The 25,287-nt window shown below is 42.4% G+C and overlaps 1 protein-coding gene across 2 annotated transcripts in view; it reads left to right on the top strand.

Moving 5' to 3' along the window:
* KIF16B (kinesin family member 16B) overlaps window positions 1-25,287 on the top strand; it is a 241,358-nt gene that overhangs the window by 25,989 nt on the left and 190,082 nt on the right. For both annotated transcript variants that reach the window (XM_075267378.1, XM_075267376.1), the window contains exons 4-11: window positions 1,112-1,228; window positions 9,125-9,222; window positions 10,945-11,054; window positions 12,127-12,269; window positions 16,246-16,414; window positions 16,686-16,817; window positions 19,116-19,291; window positions 25,085-25,150. In XM_075267378.1, coding sequence (XP_075123479.1) covers window positions 1,112-1,228; window positions 9,125-9,222; window positions 10,945-11,054; window positions 12,127-12,269; window positions 16,246-16,414; window positions 16,686-16,817; window positions 19,116-19,291; window positions 25,085-25,150 — 1,011 coding nt within the window. The remainder of the gene's footprint in view (window positions 1-1,111; window positions 1,229-9,124; window positions 9,223-10,944; window positions 11,055-12,126; window positions 12,270-16,245; window positions 16,415-16,685; window positions 16,818-19,115; window positions 19,292-25,084; window positions 25,151-25,287) is intronic.

Below are 25,287 nucleotides of genomic sequence, written 5' to 3'. Positions count from 1 at the left end.
TAAAATAAAACCCTAAAACAGAATGTGATAAACTTACACATCGTGCACGCTGGGCGGGAATTCAGGGTCCGCAGTCTTCTTCATCCACGCCTCCTCTTCCTGCGATGTCCTCGGGTCCCGTCTTTCTCCGGCGCTTGCGAACTGACATTGCTAAAAAAAAAATATGGCCTGGGTGTATGCGCAGTAGCATGCTGCTTCTACTACGGCTACTGCGCATGCGCCCAGGCCATTTTTTTTTTTAGCAATGTCAGTTTGCGAGCGCCGGAGGAAGACGGGACCCGAGGACATCGCAGGAAGAGGAGGCGTGGATGAAGAAGACGGCGGACCCTGAATGCCCGCCCAGCGTGCAAGATGCGTAAGTTTATCACATTCTGTTTTAGGGTTTTATTTTAAAACTGGGGGATAGTTTAATATAACATTTACGGTGCCTGAATAGCCTTTTTAAAGGCTATTCACGCATATGTGGGATTATATCAGCATGATTTTGCTGATAGAGCCCCTTTAAAGAGGACTTGTCATATCGATTTGGGACACTAAACCACCCATAGGTCCTAATAGACTAGATACCCTTCTATGAAGCTGTCTGTGCCCACAATTAAATAAAATTAAAAAAAATTAAATTTTTTTATACTTGTCTATAGATTAATTTCATCAGACTCATCTCTGGTGTTCTTGGCGCCTGCGTAGTTCTTCACTGAAACAAGTACGTACACCCCTGCCTCACTGCGCAAGTGTCAGAGGTACTAAGTATCTGCAAGGATCTGACATCCCGGGCCCCTGCTGATCATCTGTTTGAATAGGTTAATTGTGTTTCGGTGGAACGATGGGATGGTCCATGCATGGTCATGTATTCACACTACTCCACTGTAGGATAGGTCTCATAGACTTTGGATACAGCAGTACTTTGCATGTATGACCATTGCGCCATTCAAATCAAGTTCATGGAAGCCCTGTTTGTATGTTAATGTGATTAGTTGGGGTCCCAGTGTTTGGACCACAAGACATCGTTTATCACCCGTCCTATGACTAGATGATAAATAAGGATAGACAAAGGATAAGGATGTATAGTATTTTTAAACAGTTTCCATCTTTCCAATATTGTGTTTTCTAGGTTTTCAGAGATCTCGGCACAGATGTCCTCAAGTCTGCATTTGAAGGCTATAATGCTTGTGTCTTTGCATATGGACAAACTGGTTCTGGAAAGTCCTATACTATGATGGGTAACCCGGTACGTCCTTTTTTCATTTTTCTGCCCCAATCCTTCAGTATTGTTATTTAGATAACAATAGAGATAAGTGTTTATTTGGTCCGACCCCTGGGATTCTTACTGATTGCAAGATCGGGGGTCCTGTGTCACCCCGCTGCTGTACTCTGCTTCACCTTAACTTCCAAAGAGAATGGAGAGACATGCTCAACCATACTTTACTGAAATGGGGTGACATGGAACCCCTGTTCTTATGATCGGTGACTGTCCCATACGAGAGTTATTAGTTTAACTCTTGGGAAAAATCCTTTAAGTAAAGCTAATGAAAACTTACTGGTATGTATGTATGTATGTATGTATGTGTGTGTGTGTGTGTGTGTGTGTGTGTGTGTGTCTGTCTGTCTGTCTGTCTGTCTTCCAGGACATTGCAGTGCCATATTCTGTGCTAGAAACTATGCAAAATGCCAATAATAACCTCATAAGAGAAGAAATTGTTAGGCACACTACATCTGGTGCTTCTGCTCCATACCAGCAGGTATCTCATAGTGTCAGACAGTCGAGGGTCTACACAGGGGGGCAGTTTTGCAGTTAAAACCACTACCGTGCTGACCCTGGCACCACTCTTCTGAATGAGTACTTCCATCTGTAGTGATGGATTATTGGTTGCAGAGTGGTCTGGGAGTGAGTGGTCTGTGCGATTCTCCGTACTTACCGCTCTTGGTACTCCCCTACGAGTGCATCACTCTGGTGTATGTGTCTGGCCGAAAGAAGACGTGGGGAGTCTTAGGAGTGGTAAGTACTGAGAGTTGTACTTGCAGCTCTATTGTGTGGGATCTGGAGGTGGACTTTACTGTGCAAGTCCTGTCCTGTTTAAGACCATGGGGACACTGGACTGTTTCCGACCTAGGGACATAATACTATGTGCGGTATAATAGTGTTTGGGAAACTCCCCCCTCGAAACCTTTCCCATCACAGTACACGCCTGTGAATAATATGTCGCCCCAGAACCCTCCCTCCTGGAAGATACTTTATACGCCTCTGGCAGTGCAAATATCTTTATTTTATAATCCAAAAGATAGGGAGACTTCTAGATTGTAAAGAGAACTTTAAGAACCAGCAACGCAGTCTATGTGAGAATATGGAGTCAGCTGTAGGTAAAGCGTGACTAGTATCATTGAGGTGACGTATAATGGCCAGATGGAGGCCAAAAGGACACTCTTTTGTCTTCCAGTGAGTAAATAAAGCACCAATGATCTGCTTAGCATGTGCACCAGAGTGGTTTTTTTTTTCTGGTTTGACATAGATCTCTAACATAACCATATAACATAATGTGAACACAGCCATATGTGCTGAATTCTCTTTTAGGATTGTGCCTATATATCTGCATTTTTTCAACTGTCTCTTGAAATGGGTGAAAATAAAAAAGTAATTGCTCCTCATCTCCTCAGAGCATGGCTGATGCAGCCAGTCCCTGGCATTAGTAGTCGTGTATTGTAGCCGGCTACGTCATCGCCGCCCATGTTCTGGCCCTGCAGTGATGACATTCCTGACTACTGAGACTGCAGTGACCACATGGGGAGCAAAGAAGAGAAGGAGGAGGAAGCTCTTCTACTTCTCCCTTCTGCTCCATCCACTCTTGGCTTTGGCTCAAAAAAAGCACAGCAAAATCTGCAACAAAAATGCAGCCTTTCCAATATGAGGCCTTAGCCTTAAAGCCACCTCCAGTAGTAAATGAATAGTGTATTTAAATATGAAAAAAAACTTTACAATATATATTATTAAAGAGGACCTTTCATCAGATCGGGCACATGCAGTTCTATATACTGCTGGAAAGGCTTTCCCGATCTGTGCCCGGTGTAAAGTGCTATCGGTCCCGGTAAAGTAGCACTTTACAGTCAGAAGGACGTTTCTGACACTTAGCGAGGGACGCCCTTCTGCCCAGCAGCGCCTATCGCGCTGTGCTCTAAGACTGGGGAGGAACGCTCCCTCCTCTCCTGATAATACTCGTCTATGGACGAGCTGTGTGAGCAGAGGGAGGGGGCGTTCCTCCCCGCTCCACAGTACAGTGCGATAGGCGCTGCTGGGCAGAAGGGTGTCCCTGGCTAAGTGTCAGAAACGCCCTTCTGACACTAAAGCGCTTTGGTATCGGGACTGATAGCGCTTTACACCGGGCACAGATCGGGAAAGCCGACAGTGCGCTGAATTCAGCGCACTGTCAGCTTTCCAGCAGTATATAGAACTGCATGTGCCTGATCTGATGAAAGGTCCTCTTTAAGGGATATCTGATTCCTTCTCCAATTATTAAGCTGTTCTCCTGCTTCTTATCATCTTTCTGACTGATTCTTTACATGAAATCCATCTCTGTCTTCAGCCTCACATTTATAACTCTATGGAGCAAGGATATGCTGAGCAGAATTCTCCTGCTGGCTGGTGAATTGGTTTATTGCCTCATTCTGTGTATTATCAGCTTCTTATCTACAACTTAGCAGGCTTAGAAAAACACTTGCTCTCTGCTCTTTCTTTTTTTTTACTTTCTCTTCCTCTTTTCATAAACTAATATGGAGAAAGTGACTGCCTGAAAAGTGAAGAAGAAAACCGATTTCTTTAATAAGATATATTGCAAAGTTTCTTATTTTCGCCCGTTCTACTCATTCATGAATAGTTCTTTAGGTATGTTTTATAGGGGTTGTCTATAGACAACTGTCAAACAGCTGATTTTGCAGAGGGAAGCTCCAGCCAGGCGTCTCCCTACAAGGGAATTCATTTATTACCTGGAAGACATTCCCATGAATGGCAGTAATACAGAGAGAGCTGGAGTCCACCGGGATAGTAGATGCTCGTACGGAGTAGCCATCCATCTGGGCTCATATAGTGCAATCCTGAGTGGGGACTTTTAATTAAAAAAAAAAAAAAAAAAAAAAAATCCCTTTTTTCTAAAGCAGCCCATCTATTTTAGACTTCTTTCCTTGTCTGTGACTGTTCTATTCTGGAATATCTGACTATCGGGCCACCCTTAGGTCCTATGTAATGTACGGAGATAACATAGGTAATAATAAATCCGTTTATCACAGGAGGATTGACAGGTAGGTTTACCTTTGAACATGCTGTTACATAGTTACACGATATCTTATAGTCCACTTTCACCTAGATCTGTATTCAGACATCTGCTACATAGTTTCTTCTTATATCTGACCTCACACTCCTCAGGAACCCCCTGCTAGTTCAGCGTCTGTTTAGGGCATACCACAATGGCTCGGTGTTATTGGTGATCACTGGCCTTCTGATTACGTGGTTGTAATGGTTTAGCTCGTTGCCGCATTACTTTATTAATATTCTTATACAAGTGTTATAATTCAGTGTTTTTAATGATCATGAAGCACCATGGCATTGTATGAAAGCATTGCAAATTTGTTTAAGATCTTGTTTGGGATAAACTAAGCAGCTTATGAGTGTCCTGTTTACCTCTGGTGAGACGGGTTGTCTAAGTTTACTTGTACAACCTGAATGTTCTCTTTCTGTACCAGAATCATTGTGCAGTCAGATGTAATGACTCATGGCAAATTATATATTTAAAGCGCACCTTCAATTATAAAATAACTTTTCATGAATGAATAGTTTGGCTGAATAGAAGAAACTTTGTAATTTATCTTATTAAAGAAATATGTTTCTGTCTCCGTTTATGAAGCGGAGTTACTTTTTACATAGTAGTCTATAGAGAGGGGAGGAAGGAAGAGGTACTAGACATAGTACACTAATACACTGCAACTGCTACTCTGTGAGTGAAGAGATTCTTCTCACGGTTAACACGGCGTAAACACGCCGCTCATTTATACACGTGTCCGAACACGGCGCTTCAAAACAGAGCCCATTGATTTCAATGGGAAGTGCGCGTATATGCCGATATACGCGCGCTTCCCATTGAAATCAATGTGCTCTGTTTTGAAGCGCCCCGCTCGGACATGTATATACGTGTTTAATTGAGCGGCGCTCTTACGCTGTGTGAAGGGGCCCTTATGGGTAAGAGCCTACCACTGCACAGAATGAGCCAATAACTCAATTACCTGCCTCCTCCCCTCTCTGTAGAGTCCTGTGTGTGAGCTGGATACCAAAATAGACTCTATGTAAACAAACAGGAAGAGAATAGACAAAGTGGGGAAGGAAACAGAGTTCCTTAAAGGGATTCTACCATTAAAAATATTTTTTCTGTGGCTAACACGTCGGAATAGCCTTTAGAAAGGCTATTCGTCTCTTACCTTTAGATGTGATCTCCGCCACGCCGTTCCTTAGTAATACCGGTTTTTACCGGTATGTAAATTAGTTCTCTGGCAGCGATGGGGGCGGGCCCCAGCACTGTTAAATGCGATGAGGGCGTCCCCACCGCTGCTCGAGAACAGGATCCTGCGCCTCCTCTATCTGCTGCTGGATCCTCCCCTTCTTTCTTCGTCTTTCTTCTGACACCTGCGCAGTTGGCTCTGCGAGACACTGAGACACTAGTAGAGCCGACTGCGCATGCGCGCAATTGCAGCCTCGGAACTATGGCCGCGCATGCGCAGTCGACTCTACTAGTGTCAGAGCCGACAGAGGTGAAGCCGCCGAAGAAAGCGGAGATCCCATCTAAAGGTAAGAGACGAACAGCCTTTCTAAAGGCTATTCCGACGTGTTAGCCACAGAAAAAAAGATTTTTAATGGTAGAATCCCTTTAAGATATATTAGAACGTTTCTTATGTTCACAATTTTTTTTTAAATTTATGAAACATTTTTATAATTGAATATAAGGTTTGAAAGTGTTGTCTCTTCTGAAGCGGCTCTCTGTTTTGGCCAAGTGAATAACGCCTGCCTATGCTGCCTACACGCCCTAACATGGAGCTTTCAAAGGGGTTGTCCTTATCGGGCTACCTCTTAAAAGTGCACCTTCAGTTGTAAAATAATTTCATAAATAAATAGTACAGGTCATTATAAGGCACATTGTAATATAATGTTACAAAAAATGCTTCTTTCTCCATTTATCAGACTGCTTTCCTCCCACTCTGGTGTGTGTGTGTGTGTCTCCCTCTCCCTGCTCTTCTGTCTCCATAGTCTTCTATAGCATGTTACAAGTAGTGTAACTCAGGATATGTGTAATAGAGTAAAGGTAGTGGGAAGAAAGCAGTCTGATAAATGGAGAAAGAAGCATTATTCTTTGATAAGCTATATTGCAGAGTTTCATGTATTCACTAGTACTTTTTGAAAAGCTATACGTACAGTTTAAGTGTTTTATAACACTCGAGTTAGGAGTTGCCAAATTCAGTAGGGTTGGGTGACCGTCTACACTACTGTACGGGTCATCAGACTGGTTTAGGTCTTCTCCACACAGCCATATTGCATCCAGTTTTTTGAGACTGTATTGCAGCCATAAATCCCATTCTATCCTTGGGTCTAATGACCTGAACTTACAGCAGTAAAGTTCCCTGTGATGTTGTACGTTTGGTCAGTTGACTCTGTCGGGACAGAATTAGTGGCCACAATATCTGGAAAACCCAGAGGTATTATGGCTACATCACGAGGCATTTCCATACAGTCATTGTTTTCAGTGGAATAAGCGAGTGCATTGACAAAAACGTAGACACCTAAGTGATATGAACATGGAAAGCTGAAGGGAACCTGTCAGGGCGAATAAAGCTTTGAAAGAGAGTTGGAATGGGGAGAAGTGTTCAGTGGTTGGCTCCCCGCTGACTTCTCCCTGCCCAGCCCCACTTCATTGACAGGTTGCTCCTTGCAGGTTCCTCCTGATCCTTTTTGAAGTACTGTATGTTTTCTTTGATATGTTTCAGTCTTTCAGAGTAGAACAGCTCTTGTGATGTGGAGCCTGTCAGTATTTCATGATACTCATGTTTTGGAAATACAACTTTCTGATCTCCACCTTGTGTCTAATGATGGGTTTGTAGTCGGTGACTGTCAAATTCATGTGTTTATGGGAATTGGAGTGTATTATTGTGGATTTGCAACATCCGGATTGATTGCGGGTGCCATTTTGGTAATGGAAATGGTTAAAATTGACATAGGGCAGCACGGTGGCTCAGTGGTTAGCACTGCAGCCTTGCAGCACTGGAGTCCTAGGTTCAAATCCTGCCAAGGGCAACATCTGCAAGGAGTTTGTATGTTCTCCCCGTGTTTGGGTTTCCTCCCACGCACCAAAGACATACTGATAGGGAATGTAGATTGTAGATTGTGAGCCCTATATGGGACAGTGACTGACAATATCTAAAGCGCTGCGGAATATGATGGCGCTATATAAGTAAGCATAATAAAAATAAAACCTCACCATATCCTCACTTATACGGAGGGTCAACGTAATCGCTTTACTCTAGACCCTTCTTATGGTATCATTTAGATAGGCCTGAGCTTTTTATTGTACTCTCCTTTATACTCACTGAATAAATCATTGTAGTTTTTGGATGAATAATTCAGTATAGTTTTTGTATCGATAAATCCTAGTAGTTTTTGTGTGTTCCTTCTATAATGTGACCCGGCTCCTGCCTAAGTGTTATCGTTAGTTACGGTGATGTTATGGTCTGTATCACAAAGCCTCACTTACACGGTAAATGTACCCAGCAGATAGAGGTGTAATAAAACGCCGCAGTTCTTCCGAGAAGCCACAGTTAGCCCCATAGGATCCAATGTTCTGTCTTCCGCTTCCACAGTCAGCCATTCGCTGGATGTAATGAGCATATGTGAGTCTATGTAGAACAAGGCAATAGAGCTGGAGATGGTGCTGAGAGTCACTGAGGAGTAAAGACTGTTCTGCTCGATGTTCCTCTGCCCAGTGGTCAAAATGTACTTTTTTTTTTTTTAAATATAGATCTGTTTCTTGTAAAGCTGGGTGACAATCGGTGAAACCTCCTTTATCGTTGTGGTTGTCATTCAGCTTTCCCAGAGCCCTGAATGGCAAATATGTCTTGATATTTCTTCATGACAAAGTGGATTTGCCTTTTACGACTAGGCGGCAACCCTTAGACCTATTGGTTGTGACCCAGCTTTTCCAGAGTCAGACATGAATAAGTAATGCTTGTACAGAAATTTGCCCTATTTGATTCCTATAGATATGGGGTATTTTGGTATTTTTTGCTATAATATAGGCTTTTTCATCTTCCCACTCAACTATTGACTACAGTGAATACACAGCTTGTTCTATTGTGTAATGTAGTGCTAAGAATATGGGGTTACATATATAAAGCCTGTTTGCAAGTTTTTGGTGTAAAAATACGTTTTTGTTAGAGATGAGCGAACACTGTTCGGATCAGCCAATCCGAACAGCACGCTCCCATAGAGATGAATGGAAGCACCTGTGACGCCGGACGCCGGCAAAGTCAGCGTCGCAGGTGCTTCCATTCATTTCTATGGGAGCGTGCTGTTCGGATCGGCTGATCCGAACAGTGTTCGCTCATCTCTAGTTTTGGTGCATGTCTTATTTGCGCTCTCGCAACTTTTAGAAAGTCGCAAAAGGGCAGAGAAACCAACAGACTTACTGTAGTTCATGCCAGACACCATAATAAGTTATAGCGCAAGTCTATGGCAGCTCATAGTTTGTGTCGGTTTGTTTTATGAATAGTGTTGAGCGAATAGTATTCGATAGAATACCTCGACGGCATAGGAATGCGTGTAATCAGCCGAACACCAAGGGGTTAAACGCATCAAATCTTCGAAGCGTTTAACCCCTTGGTGTTCGGCCGATTACACGCAATCCTATGCCGGCGAGGTATTCTATCAAATACTATTCGCTCAGCACTATTTATGAACACATGAATTGCCAAAAGATCCACAAGATGCAAATATGTTAAGGTATCGGCCCGGCCTATGAAGCACTGGTCTTAATAATTTCCCTCCATAGTGTGTAGACTGATATACATGATGTTGATCTCCAAAATGCTTCTGCTTACACAGGGAGATTCTGGCCTCATCCCCAGGATTTGTGAAGGATTGTTCAGTAGGATTGCTGACATTACGAGGAAGGGCGATGCGTCTTTTCGTACAGAAGTCAGGTAAGTGTCAAATACAACACGACTTCTGATTTTGCAAACATACATGTCTAATAACGGTCTCTTCTAAAATATATCCTAATTGTGTAATGTATTTAAAGAGGTTTTCTAGACCGAAAATGATTTTTCATACTGATGACCTATCCACAGGTATGTGATCTATCCAATACCCGGACCACACAAAGATCAGCCGTAACAGCAGCCTCCAGGAGATGGAAGTTACAGCAGTGGGCAGTATCAAGTCATAGGAGCGGCTCAGCAGTTCCCTGGAACTATCGCTATGTAGTGGACGGAACTGCTGCACCACTTCTATTATATCAATAGGAGCAATGCTGCACGTGTCCCCGTCCACTACTGTGACTTCTGACAACCAGAGGCTGATGATATGGCTGATCCGTGTCGGGTCTGTGTGTCACACCCCCAAAGATCACATAGTAATCACCTATCCTGTGGAAGCCGGACAACCCCTTTCACCCATTTACACAACCCTTTCATCAGATGTTTACATCTTACATAATCTTTGTGGTTTTCAGTAAGATATATCATGTGTGTAATTTTGCTGGAGTCTCAGTTGCTATAATTTGCATCAGTTTTATCAAATGTCACATAATATCCAGGCCCTCCTAATCTTCCGCTTAGATTACTGCCACACCCTTCTCCATGGACTCCCAGCAAACACCCTCGCCCCCTCCAGTCCACCTTAAACTGCGCTGCCCGCTTAATTGACTTCACCCCCCGATCTTCATCTGCTGCTCCCCTCTGCCAGTCCCTCCACTGGCTACCCATAACCCAGCGAATTGAGTTCAAGCTACTAACATTAACATACAAAGACATCCACACCCTGTCCTCTCCATATATCTCTGACCTAATCTCCCGCTACCGGCCCACATGTAACCTCAGATCCTCCAATGACCTCCTACTCCGCTCTGCTCTCATCCGCTCCTCACACAACCGTCTCCAAGATTTCTCCCGTGCATCCCCCATACTCTGGAACTCCTTACCAAGACACATAAGACTGACCCCCACAATCACAGGATTCTAAAAAAGGCCCTGAAGACTCCCCTATTCGGGAAGGCCTACAACCTCCAATAACACTATCACCGCACTGCCATCTGTACAGTCTCCCCCTCTCCTTCTGTCTCCTTGTATCCCCCTTCCCCCATAGATTGTAAGCCCTTGCGGGCAGGGCCCTCTACCCCACTGTGCCAGTCGGTCATTGTTAGTATTATATCTGCCTGTATATTCTGTGTACTGTATGTAACCCCCAAATGTAAAGCACCATGGAATTAATGGTACTATATAAATAAACAATAATAATAATATTTGATACATTTGCTGCATCTTTAAGACATTCACCCAACCCCATGCTCATGACCGAGTGTGCTGCCCAATGTGGGGCCTAGTTAGCAGTGCATGTTTCGTTCCAGTGACATAAAGCAGGAGAGGACCTGCCTTATAATCCATCCTCCATGTCATTAGAACAAGTTTTTTTTTAGTATTCTGAGATTTCCACTTTTTAAGTCACTTTTCATAAATACGGCATACATCAGTTCAAAGATTAACCTCTCCCATTTTACCCAGGTGTAAAATGTCTCAAAATTTTCGCACAGCCCCAAAAGTCACAAAATCTACATTGCAACTTTTTGATGCCAGTGGCGGGCAAGGCTTGATAAATCTTCCCATTACTTTTATATTTAATTGTCTATTTTGTGCCATCTCTTTCAGCTACCTAGAAATTTACAATGAACGCGTAAGAGACCTACTAAGAAGAAAGTCATCCAAGACCTTTAACTTACGTGTGCGGGAACATCCTAAAGAAGGTCCATATGTTGAAGGTACAGAACTTCACTTCAGAAAAGAAGAAGCCATGTTTTCTAATACATTGTAAATTATAAGTGAAATAATAGTAACTGTATGAGGACCACCTCGTCTTATGTATCTTAGGAAATACTTGCGTTCTCCTTAGAATAATTCTGCATTATTTTTTAGGCATGTTATGATCCTCTGTTACACGGAGTAGGTCTGCCCCCTGCTGATTGGACATTTATGACTTACTATGTCATAGGAGGAATATGCAAATCTGTCTTCCAAGATGTAAATAGGGAGAAAGTGCCTCTGTTATGCTGCCCTCTATAGGAAGCACCCTGAACCTTGGGAGACAGATTTGCATATTCCTCCCATGATCCCTTACAGTGGAGCGACTATGGCTGTATACGTCTCCACACACCTAATAGGTGGTCTCTTCTTAAGAAGTGACATTATCCCCATAGTACTAAGTCATCTACAGTGTTTCTTCTGAGACAATCCCTTTAAAGGAATGTTCACTTTACTTGTTTTTATTCCTCACTATTCCAGTGCACCTTAAATGAACTTGCGACAAGTCTGAAAATATTCTAAACTAAATACTTTGTAACATCATGTACTTGATACAGATATCAGAATTTGTAAATTGTGCAGAATCGGGGCTTACACTATGTTAACATCTGCACCCATGTTTATATTGTTCTGGTCCATCAGAGGACAATGGACAGATGGTCTGCTAAAATAGCAGACTGCATTGGTGACCAATGGACCCCATCAGATTTGCAACACTTTTTCCATGGTCGCTGCGGATGGAGTCTCCAAATAGAGATAGATGTGAATCCAGCCTTAGACGGAGACTGTCGTAGGTGAAACTATATGGAAAAATGAAGAGGAATTAAGGAGCACTTCTGCTTCAGATTCCTCTTCATTTTTCGGGCCTTTAGCAGTTCGCTGTGGCTTTCACTTGCCGATCATCCCCAGATGAATTTGTCTTGTCCTGCGGCAAGGTCAAGTAGGGTATTTATTTTTTCAATTTGAGACCGATTCAGGGCAGAATTTGGTGCAGATTTTGGTTGACTCTCATCTGTTTCTAAATTTTGGCAGATTTGTCCAAGCACTTAGTTCAGAATTACGGTGATGTGGAGGAGCTGATGGATGCCGGGAATATCAATCGTACTACAGCCGCCACAGGAATGAATGATGTGAGCAGTCGATCACATGCCATCTTTACCATCAACTTCACTCAGGTATTGTGTTGTCAGGCTTACCTGTACTACTGGTGTCCTTGTTCTCTAGAAAGTTAATGCATGAAAGCAGATGAATCAGGTCCTAAACTTACAATTTCCAAAAGTAACAGCCCCATTTATTTATTGGCTGACTTGTACAGATCAACATTTCACTTGTAAAAATTGGGCTTGTAAAAACCTGTCTTGGGACTATCCCATCCCTAAAGTGGGACTCTCGGGCAATATCAGCTTTCCTGGTATGAGCCTCAGTGCTGGAGATATTGGCGCTGTTAGTTTCGGCTACTATTCGTTGTCCCTGCACTGTGACAATTTCCCCCCTCCCTGACAGTACAGGGCTATTGCAGAGTACTCTCATGGGGATGTTGCATACAGAGATGGTGCTAGGCTGTAAGGCCTGCCTTTCTGACAGTGGAGAGATATCGGTGCCAAAGATAACAGCACTGATATCTCCCACACTGGGGCACAGACCGAGAAAGTCGGCAGTGTGCTGAATTCAGTGTACTGTCTGTTTTCTAGCATTAATATAATACTGCACATCTCTGAGGACCTCTTTAAACATCATGTCCTACATAGCCCAGCGTGGTCCATGTTGCAGGTTTCTATTAATACTTCCTGTCTTGTTATCAGCATTGTTGATCTATACCATCCCCATTCTGGCACTTGAGGACATAATGTAGTTCTCCAGATATTTATTAATTAATAATAATTCTCTATTCGTTTACACATTATTATACATGCGATTTGTTCATGTGGAAAGCCTTGGAGCATTATATGTGAGGAAAAATAATTGTTTAATGAAATACTCTCCGGCCTACTGCTCATGAGGAAAATGAATATGTGGTAGTGATCTCTGAGGCTGCGCTCGGCCCTCCCAGGTGTCCACGTATTAATACCTGATGTTTTATGGCTTTCATTAAAAATAAAATATCTTCAGAAAAGCTTTCAGTCACTTCGGATTTCTTGCGATTTCTTGGCCACACCTGATGATGGTAAGGAGCTATATCTGTAGTAGCTTCATAAGATGAACATATGGATGAATCGCAGACCCAGCGCCCTCTGCGCCATTGTATATTAGCTATGATAAGCGTATGCAGGGTTCAGTGATGTCAGGAAGAGGTTAATCTGGGCCAGTGATTGCCTCATTCATTCCACTTGCACCTTGACGCTATGTTCACATCTGTGCTCAGGTGTACCCGGAAAACAGACCACTAAACAGCGGATCCCATTGTGTATAATGGCATCTGTTAGGAACTCCTAATGTTAATCTGAAACCACCAGACGCAGAAAATCGGACTTGTGCATTTTTTTGTCTGACAATTTTCAATGTTCACTACGACAGATTTCGGCACAGATATGAACGGAGCCTTAGTTAAGATTTATGGCAAATAACTAAGGCCGCGAGCATGGGGCCTTGTTTAGCAGTTTGATAGTGGTGTTTTTCCTGATGGTTCAAGAGACGATTTATGCGATATTGCGGTTAAACACTAAATTTCAGCATAAAAGGCAATGTTTCAATAATGTATATTGTTTTACAATATGCGGTAAATTTGGATGATGCCATCCAACTATCACCAGTAATTGGAGGGTTAATTACAGTTCTTGGTGATCATTGGTGGCCATACACATTAGATGGCCGTCTGCTGAATATCCCTTTGGCCAACAGCTACGACCAACCACATATACACTGGGCTTGGCCAAGTGTGCATGTGTTCTTAATAGGAAGAAGAGACCTATATAACTCCCTATATATTTCCCATTCCTTAGCCCTTCTTGGCTTTACCTCTAACAACCGCAGCAAAATCTACTGCGTTTCAGCAATGTGGGGCTTCAGCCTTAGGCCGGGGTTCCATGGATTCTGGCTGACCCCATTCACACACTGCACAAAAATATCCGTAGTGGAAATGCTGCGATTTTGGCATTTTTGTCAATAGAAGCGTCAGTTATACCTGCGTAAACACTGGCAGTTCCATATCCTATTAATATTATAAATGTGAAGGTTTGTGGGTTTGTGTGTTTGGATGTTTGCATGTTCGGATGTTTGTTCCTCAATCACGGAAAAACCGCTCCACCGATTTGGCTGAAATTTTCCACAAACATAGCTAATACACCCGATTAAACAATAGGTTACTTTTCGTCACAATAGCGCACATACGTTTGTGCCAGGACCCCCACAAAACCCAAACTCACACCACTATCTCTGCAATCTCACACACTTTGGACCATAGCAAGCCACAAAATTCCTATTGCCCTCTGCAGCCTCGCCCCTAACCCCACACAATCACATATACATATACTTTACCACTTTGCCCCTCACCTTAACGATACTCCAGGAGGCGCTCTTTAACGCTCCAGAGCAGCCATGTTTGCCGACCCCACCGCTCTGACAATCCGCAACACCACCCACCCATGTCAATACCCCTAGGAGGTCTAAAAAATGCAAAAAAAAAGTTTAAAAAAAGTAAAAAAAAATATAAAAAAATAAATAAAAAGGATTAAAAATTCAAATCACCCCCTTTCCCTAGAACACATATAAAAGTAGTTAAAAACTGTGAAACACATACATGTTAGGTATCCCCGCGTCCGAAATCGCCCGCTCTACAAAGCTACACAAATATTTTTCCTATTCGGTACACGCCGTAGCGGGAAAAATGGTCAAAAGTGCCAAACCGCCGTTTTTTCACTGTTTTGATTCTGATAAAAATTTTAATAAAAAGTGATTAAAGCAATAACATTTCCAGAAAATGGTAGAACTACAAAGTACACCCAACCCTGCAAAAAAAGACGCCCTATACATCCCCGTACACGCACGTATAAAAAAGTTACGGCTGTCGGAATATGACGACTTTTCAAAAAATAATTTTTTAACACAGTTTTGGATTTTTTTTAAGGGGTCAAAATGTAAATAAAACCATATAAATTTGGTATCCCCAGCATCGTAACGAAACACAGAATACAGGGGACAGGTCATTGTGCCTGCACAGTGAACGCCGTAAAACCAAAGCCCGTAAGAAAGTCACAGAAATGCATGTTTTCTTCAAATCCACCCCATTCTGCATTTTTTCCTGCTTCCCAGGACATTATATAGAATAAATAATGGTGGCATCATAAAGAAAACTTTGTCCCAGGAAAAATTAAGACCTCATATGGCTCTGGGAGTGGAGAAATAATAAAGTTATGGGGTTTAGAAGGAGGGGAGTCAAAAACGAAAATCAAAAAATGCCATCGGCGGGAAAGGGTTAACTTCAAATACTTCTGTCCCAAAGTCACTATGTAAAGTTTCTCACAACACCGTATAGCAGCTCAAATACAAAGTAACTTCAACACAAAAGTCTCACGTATTCTCTGAATTACAGCAAAAACAAGATACAAAGTTATATTTCATATCCCATACCTTATACACAGTACGAAAACCTTACCCACGCCTATATATACCCACTTCTACAATCACCGCAGACGAAGTCGCGGGTACCAGCTAGTAGGTGTATAAGGGACACAAAGCCTGTTGAGAAAAAACTCCTTCTCTGAGACTTTCTGTGAAAAGTGCTTCGGGAAAAAAAAAAAGTGATGCGTTTCCACCACGGTCTTTTCTGCAGCGCTTTTTCTCGCTGTGACTCGCTACGTGGGGGCCTTAGCCTCAAACTTACATGCCATATACAATTTTACAATGGGAGTCAGTGGCTGATGCCTATATAGTGGCATATGCCAGGGACATGGTATCTCTTACGTGCCTAAAAAGATATTGTGAACAGAGCGCAGGACACTCCTCTCCACTTCTGCGGAGACTGACATAAGTAAATGGACTTCTTTACAATGTTCCGGAATGAGTTTGACTTTGTAATGAAAGGCAATAAATTAGACAAATTGGTTTCTCCTATAATTTTACTTTAATAGCCGTAGTTTCCACCTGTATCATAGACGATACTGTGAGCGATGATCAGCGTAATTGGTGTAATTTGTTTTATTTTTTTACTTTCAGGCCAAATTTGATGCCGAAATGCCCTGTGAGACCGTCAGTAAAATCCATTTAGTGGATCTGGCCGGAAGTGAGAGAGCAGATGCTACTGGTGCTACCGGTGTGCGACTGAAGGAAGGAGGCAACATTAACAAGTCTCTAGTAACTCTGGGAAATGTCATATCTGCCTTAGGTACGCCATTACATTAGGATTCCTTAATTTTTTACATTGTCTCACATGACTGCCGCTTCGCTCTTGTCTCATTCAGTATTTTTCACTGGTGACATATATTAAACATCGCCTTCAACCATATAAAAGTTTAAAAACTTATTCTGTGTTTTATGACTGTAACAGTGCTGGAAATATCCCAGAGGGATTCTTTAGATTCTGGAGAGAGAATAGAAAATCGTCTTATTTTATTTTATTTTTTGCATTCATTCCCTGTTCTGTCTTTCATTTTCAGCTGATTTATCTCAGGATGCAGCCAACCATCTTGCGAAGAAAAAGCAAGTGTTCGTGCCTTACCGGGATTCCGTTCTGACTTGGCTGTTAAAAGATAGCCTGGGAGGAAACTCTAAAACCATAATGATTGCCAGTAAGCATTCAGCAAGCCGCTCTTATTAATGCAGTTTAGAAGGTTAGCTGTAAAATAAGAGTAATTGATTATACGGTTTTATATGCAGACTATAAAATGTGCTGAAAGCGAGCGATCTCCATCACATGTTTCCTGAGATCAAAGATAGAAGACTAGTGCTTTCAAGTAAATAAGGAGATGCTCAGAATATTTTTACTAGAGATGAGCGAGTACTATTCGAAACGGCCGTTTCGAATAGCACGCACCCATAGGAATGAATGGAAGCGGCCGGCACGCAGACTTGGCCGGCAGCTTAACCCCCTGTATGCCGTCTGCGTCCATTCATTCCTATGGGTGCGTGCTATTCGAAACGGGAGTTTCGAATAGTACTCGCTCATCTCTAATTTTTACCTTGATAGGAGAGTGTGAGAGTCAAGAACAAGCTCTTGCTGAAGCCCGTTTCCTTTAATTAGTTGCCCAGCCAATAAGGAAAACAATCAGAGTGGTATCACATTTTTAATGCCATTATACCCTCTTTTAAAAGGAGATGGCTTATGTACACTGCTATCTCTGGCACTCTCTATGTACAGTGCTATCTCTGGCACTCTCCATGTACAGTGCCATCTCTGGCACTCTCTATGTACAGTGCCATCTCTGGCACTCTGTATGTACAGTGCCATCTCTGGCACTCTCTATGTACAGTGCCATCTCTGGCACTCTCTATGTACAGTGCCATCTCTGGCACTCTCTATGTACAGTGCTACCTCTGGCACTCTATGAACAGTGCTATCTCTGGCACTCTATGAACAGTGCTATCTCTGGCACTCTGTATGTACAGTGCTATCTCTGGCACTCTCTATGTACAGTGCTATCTCTGGCACTCTGTATGTACAGTGCTATCTCTGGCACTCTGTATGTACAGTGCTATCTCTGGCACTCTGTATGTACAGTGCTATCTCTGGCACTCTGTATGTACAGTGCTATCTCTGGCACTCTGTATGTACAGTGCTATCTCTGGCACTCTCTATGTACAGTGCTATCTCTGGCACTCTCTATGTACAGTGCTATCTCTGGCACTCCCATTGAAATAAATGGGAGCATCCAGTGATCTTTAAGTTATCCCCTATCTTATGGATAGGGGATAGACTTGTTTCATAGGAAACAAAACCCCCTTATCTGTGCATCCCCTGAAAATAATATCAGTATGTGGATCAAAGCTGAGAGGTTGATTTTAATGCCTTTATTTTCAATCAGTCATAGAACATACAGCGTGCTATGATACAGTACATTAAATATCTTACACTATGTAGCACAGGAGGACAGTATACCGTAAAGGCATTTTAATCAAATGTCACATATCAATTAATTTGCTTTAGGCTAGTGATAAGGGAGACGAGAGATGATCAAAACTGAGAGGTTATTCATTATTCTAGCACTGTGTTCATATTGTCTTAATGCCCAGGTTTTTTGACTGATCTAACGTCTGCTAAAAAATGGGTTGTGGACATCCATGTGTGGCGGTTTTGCATCCATTCCATTCTACTTTTCCGTTTTTGATGCCCAAGCATCATCCGTTTTTAATGGGCCTTTATAAAAATGAACGAACTTTCTTTTTTGACCCAATCCATTGATCCAAAGTTTTATATCTGTTAAAAACTGATCCATTCATTTCTATTGGGTTCCCGTTCCCGTCAAAATGGGCAAAGAACCCGTCTTTTTTTCAACTGACCGTTTTTTTTCTTTCTGGCAAAAATATGGTATTAAAACGGCCATACTTGGCGTCATGTGAGAATGGCCTTACGGGATAATAGTTCTAAAGTTGACATGAGGAATCTTATACATAGGGTAGAGGGTATCTTCTTATCTGGAGGAGACTCGCTTTGCAGACTTCGGTTTTTACAGGCTTCTCACGTGAACAAAGTGTGTTCCCTGTAGTATCCTCCGTTTATTATAGCACGGCGGTTTCTTAGAATGTAATCAGTAGCGATGATTTCGGTATCTGTTCTCCCGCTTACCCTCAATCACTGCCATCAGAATGCAATCAGATTTTTTTGCTGATAAACTTGTTTCCAATCTATAAATAGAGCCAGTCTTATACTTATCATGCAATCCCTCTACTGTGCTATGAAGCCTAGGGGCATCACTTGTCTTCTAAGGAGACGTGTGCCAAGTCTCCAAGTAGAGCATAAGAAATATAAAGAAGCGAGCGGAGTACAAGTAATAGCACAAACCTATTTGACTTTCAAATTACAAGGCACCTTCTTGTTCATTGGAGCTTAAGGTGCTGAATAATTTGTCTTTGGTTTCTTTTCTTCACAGCCATTTCGCCTGCTGATATCAATTATGGAGAAACCTTAAGTACACTTCGCTATGCAAATAGAGCCAAAAACATTATCAACAAGCCCACCATTAATGAGGATGCTAATGTCAAGCTAATTCGTGAGCTCCGAGCTGAAATCGCTCGCCTGAAAGCTTTGCTAGCTCAGGGGAATCAGGTTAGTGCTTTTAATTCTCAACTTATAATTAACTTTCTTTGACTAATGGCATCTATTTCAAGGTCTTAATATGATCATTATCTCTTTCATTAAATTTATTTGGCTAAGAGTAAACATCTACCACCTCCAGATATGAGTAAGTGACAAGACTCTAATAAGACCACTTACTGTAGTATTTTGTGCCTGCCGCTGTTCTCCTTCTTCAGCTCAAGTCTAAATTAATGCGTCTTTGAGATGATTTACCTGGAGCCCAGCTCATTAAATGCACGCTGATGTATATGGCCGGGCGTACAGGAGGGCAGCGGATAAGCTTATTTATCCTGTGTTAAAAAGTGGATTATACTACCCCCAAGAAATAACTAAAAAATAGCCCAAAACTTACCGCCTCAATAGTAATAGTGCTACATATAGTGCCTCGAAAATAATCTAATCCAATAAAACCTCCTGCTGTCTGCACCCTATACCGCCTCAATAGTAATAGTGCTACATATAGTGCCTCGAAAATAAATAATCTGATCCAATAAAACCTCCTACTTTCTGCACCCTATACTGTCTCAATAGTATTAGTGCTACATATAGTGCCTTGAAAATAACCTAACCCAATACAACCTCCTACTCTCTGCACCCTATACCGCCTCAATAGTAATAGTGCTACATATAGTGCCTCGAAAATAATCTAATCCAATAGAAACTTCTATTCTCTGTACCCGATACCGCCTCAATAGTAATAGTGCTACATATAGTGCCTCGAAAATAATCTAATCCAATAAAACCTCCTGCTGTCTGCACCCTATACCGCCTCAATAGTAATAGTGCTACATATAGTGCCTCGAAAATAAATAATCTGATCCAATAAAACCTCCTACTCTCTGCACCCTATACTGTCTCAATAGTATTAGTGCTACATATAGTGCCTTGAAAATAACCTAACCCAATACAACCTCCTACTCTCTGCACCCTATACCGCCTCAATAGTAATAGTGCTACATATAGTGCCTCGAAAATAATCTAATCCAATAGAAACTTCTATTCTCTGTACCCGATACCGCCTCAATAGTAATAGTGCTACATATAGTGCCTTGAAAATAATCTAATCCAATAGAACCTCCTACTCTCTGCACCCGATACTGCCTCAATAGTAATAGTGCTACATATAGTCACCTGCTGCATCAGCCACAGAATCCACAAAAAGATTGAGTAGGATTCTTGCGTTTACAATGTCCTGAAAAAAAAGGAGTATCCCATACTGCCTCGCATTGAAAACAAGGGGGAGTCAGATTCCAGCCAGAATTTGTAGCTGATTTTGAGCAGGAATCCACGTTAAAATCAGCTGTAAATTCCCCACTGTGAATGAGCCCTTAGCCTGTAGGCTTTGGTTTGTGGCTCACAGAGGTGAAAACTGGGCACCCGGGGCCTTACATCAATAATGACACATTGATGCCGAAAGTCACAAGCCCAAAACCAGAAGACAATATAGAAAACCAACAAATGGACTAGTTTGACCTATGGCACGTTTACACAGATGGTGGAGCCATGGTAATGCTGAAGCTTATAGCTTGCACCAACATATTCTGCAGCACTGCGTACAGACTGTTCCCATTCACGCCAGTCCATGTTCCTGGCGCGGCTTGCAATTGTATTACCCAATGTCTCTAACAGATGGTGCACACAACCTTATTTATGTCCATAACTGACACATATCTTTACCTCAGAGGGATAATGGGAAGCTTCTGGTTCCCAAAACAAAATATGTTTCAGGTCCCCCAACTATAATGTATTGTTTGTAGCATTTGTTTCCTCATACTGGGAAAGCTCCTGTGACTGCATCCTCTGCACCCCCTCAAGTGGTGCCCCTCCCTTGCTAATTTAACAATAAGCCAATTAACTTATCGGTATGGTTTTTGGAGTTTGGGAGAAACTCTGATTACTTGTAAAAAACCTACTTAATGCTAAGACCCTACAGGGAGTAATCGCAGCACTAAAACCCTGCGGAAAGAGCCGCTGATTGATCGCATTGCGGTTCTTTCCGCAGCGCTTTGAAGAGAAAGTTCACAGAGTTTTCCTCTGTGGACTTTCTCTTCCCTTTATATCTACGGGAAAGCCGCCAGTGTTTCCGTAGATATAATTGGCATGCTGCAATTTGCAAAGCCGCAACGGCTTTGCAAATTGGAGCGTGTCCGCGCTGAGTTTTTTTTTTCGCAAAGTGAGAATGGGATTCACATGAATCCCATCCCCTTTGCTTGCACTGTAAAACGCTGCAATTTTTCCCGCAGTATCTCCGCTGCGGGCAAATCGTGGCGTTTATGCCCCATGGGGCCCCGGCCTAACGATGAAGCCCCACATTGTGGAGAACTAGCTATTTTTTTTTATTGCAGATTGATAGCCAAGAGTGGCTCAATTGTGAGCCAGGAATGGCTTGAGCTGAAGGCAGAAGTAGAAGCTTCCTATATATTTCCTATTCCCTTTGTTCCTATTCTTGGCTTTGGCTCAAAAAACTACAGCAAAATCTGCCACGTTTCTGCAATGTAGGGCCTTGGCCTCAAGGGGTTTTCCAGCCCCAAATGAAGTTTTCCTACAGATGATCTGTGGGGTATTGAGTGATAGGAGCGGTACTGCAATTCCCTGGAACCATTGCTATACAGTGGACTGGGTACAGCTCCAGTCCCCTTTCCTTCACTGAACTGGACTCAGTTGACCATTGACTGGTAATGAACTGGTGGCAACAGGCCCCAGCGACTGCCACGCCTGAGTTTGCCCTAAGTCCTCATGCACATGATCAAGGGTGCAGGTTGAGCCTTTCCCAATGGGGGTTCTGATCCTCTGTAATGTCCTGATGATTACAGAGCGAGTCCTATCCTTCTCCTGTGTGCGAACTGGAACACCCCATTAGAGTCAATGGAAGACAAGTAACACTCAGATGTCACCCACTATGGAATCACTCCCCCCTTGGCGTGCACACTCAGTCTTGTACATGTAGCCTAAATCCTGCACAATCCCACAAAGTTTAGCTCGGACTATGTCCTCCTCACCTAAGCTCCCACAGTGCACTTCTCTCTGGTACCAGGAGACCAAATCAGAATTCAGATACCTAAAATGTAGAAGAAATCAGCGCAATATAAATATCTTCAAGGTTACTCTTAATTTTTTATTAAAAATGAAATTCCCTATAGCTCACATGCCCGGTTTGAGAATACCCTGGCGGATACTTGATATTTCACGTTCTAAAAAAAGTAGAGTTTTTGATCCGTTCCATAACAAGGAGGTTTTTACGACTCCTCGTTTTGAAGAATGTGAATGAAAACGCGATATTAAAATCCTCCGCGCAGCAGATATATCGCACCCAGAGATTCAGTCCTTTTATTCCAAATGCAAAAACAAATGTAAAGTAATAAAATGTTCAAATAACAAACTATTCCCAGTAGTTGGTGAGAAATCAAATAAATGTATGTGTCTGTATGTACTGACGGTGGAAATAAGAAAGAAGTTATTCCTATCATGTATCAGCCCGACTTGTTGTTTTGTAAGGTGCTAAATCTGAAAGCGGGAAATATTTGGGTAGAGATCACAATATAGCGAGTAATAGAAGACATCCGTGGCTATGCGTAGTAGGATTAAGAGGAGTTAACCAGTGTTGTAGACACAGGCAGGGTTTAGTCTACGGTTACATGACTGTATATGTAAGTGTGCGGAACAGCAGATCCTAATAATATCGGGTGTGATTTATGGAAATGGAAGTTGTGATACAGATCGGGTTTGAGTCATTTGCTCTTTCCGGGATGTAAACATCCTTTTACGCCATATAATCGAGTCTTGTGCTTGAATCTGAACGTCTACCCCATTGATTCTCATAGTAGGACACACCAGTCCCCAGATTCAACTAAGTGAACACAGTGGGGGGCTGTCCAGGACCATATATTGATGTCCCTTCCTCCTTTCCTTAGATGGTGGGGATCCAGCACCTAGCACCCACACCGATCATGTGTTTTCACTGTAATGGCTCCGTATACTATTTAGTGGCCGACGTACGCTGCAGCATACTACCCAGCCTTTCTTAAAGGTTGTGGCCACTGACATTGGCCTGCATTTTTCATGACCTTGAGACTGAGGCCATACATTTTAGAAACGCAGCGTTTTGGGGTATTGCGGAAACGCAGCAACTAAGAGCGCAACGTTTTACAGTCCCAGTAAAGTGAATGAGATTTGGTTTAATCTCCTCCTCATATTGTAGTAAAAAAATGAAGCAGAAAAGATGTATTTTTTTTGAAATGCTGCGTTTCCCCCATAGACTTCTATGGGGCGAGAGGGAGAAAAATGGTTTTCTGCTATGTTTTGCGATCCATGGCCTTAGCTTGAATGAGTGATTTCAGAGTTTGGAATGTGGATGGTGACTTAGGCCCGGTTCACATCTGTGCATGGGGATCCCCCTGAATGGAAACCTAATCCGTATGAAATAGCAGTTACCTGAGGAAACCCGCAGACTCTGTAGACTATAAGGGTATGTTCACACAGCGAAAAATGGATTTTGTGTGTGAGCATACTGCGCGGCTAGCAACGGATTGCTGATGCAGTGCTTCGTGATCCCATCGCAGCATTCTGCTCCGGATTAGGCCTGCATATTTCATGGGGAATGGAATCCCCAAACACAGATGTGAACCGGGCCTAATAAAATGATCCCCATTCCCCTGCGGCCCAGGACCCCACTGCTCTCCACTTCCTCGTTTCTGACACTCGCAGGAAATCCTTTGAGAATAGGTTACTAGCTGATGCAGAAAGCATCGGTGAAATGTGCGTACTATTAAAATATGTCATCGTCCCTGTTCTAAGCCCTGGTAAATATTCCTTTTAAAAGGGTTTTCCGGGCTTAAGATATTGCTGTATCAGAATGGTGGTAGTCTGACACCAAGAACATTCATTAATCAGCTGATATACAGAGAATAGAGCAGGAAGCAGACAGTCCCGTTCTCTGTGAAGTGGCTGAACTATAGCTTAGATCTCTAATCCAGTGAATTGGAGCTGCAGTAACCTGTTCTGACCACTATACAGAAAACGGAGCTGTCTGCTTCCTGCTCCATTCTCTTGTGTATCGGCTGCTGTTAACAGTTATTCAGTGGCGATACCGTTTGTCAGACCCCCTCCAATATGACCTATCTGTACAATGGGTCATCAATGCTTTTAGCTCGGGAAAACAACTTTAAAATTTAGTTTCCTTCATTTTTGAATTCTCATCTTTTCCATTTGATCTTTTCCCTTGCCTCACCTCGCCTCACCTCTGATCTAGCCCTCCACGTACCAAGTCCTCGTGCGTCATACACAGACTCTCTTTGTGCTCGGAATCAAAGTAATAAGCTTGTACCAAGTAAAGATGATAAAATGGGTTTCTGGGCAGGAAAACTGATCTAAGTTTGGATATTCATAATGGATATCGGGAACATTTACAATATACAAATGACTGAGGATCTTATCTAAACGGAACACATTGAAGATAAGTTGTGGCCGTGGGGAAAGATGTTTTCTTGCGAACAGCAAGCTGTCAGTAATCCTACTGAAGGACATGGCCGCCAACGCTTTATCCATCTTTTCCATGTAATGAGATCTTTCGCCACAATGACTGAATTCAGGATTCTATTCCTCCATATGTTACTTTTTATAGAAATGGTTGACGAGAATATTTCCATAAATTTTTTTTTTAATTTAATTATTTTTTTATTTCTTTGGTATTTTTCTCCGTTTTCTTTATTGATGTTTTTAATTTTAGATTGACTTTTTTTTTCCCTATTTCTTTTTTCTATTTAGATTGCACTTTTAGATTCGCCCACTGCTTTGAGCATGGAAGAAAAACTGCAACAGAACGAAGCCCGTGTAAGTGTTTTTACCATCTCCGGCTCAACTTTTACCTGTACAGACTTTCGTTCATTATTTATTGGGGGAACCTTTTGAACTCGGGCGTAAAACGCAGGTCTTGGTCGTGGAAGTTGTGTTAAACATGAATTTCAGTG

This window comes from Leptodactylus fuscus, chromosome 3 (assembly GCF_031893055.1).
Source record: "Leptodactylus fuscus isolate aLepFus1 chromosome 3, aLepFus1.hap2, whole genome shotgun sequence".
Classification (NCBI taxonomy): Eukaryota; Metazoa; Chordata; class Amphibia; order Anura; family Leptodactylidae; genus Leptodactylus; species Leptodactylus fuscus.
The sequence above is the reverse complement of the archived record's forward strand: the minus strand, read 5'-3'. Positions and strand labels throughout refer to the sequence as shown.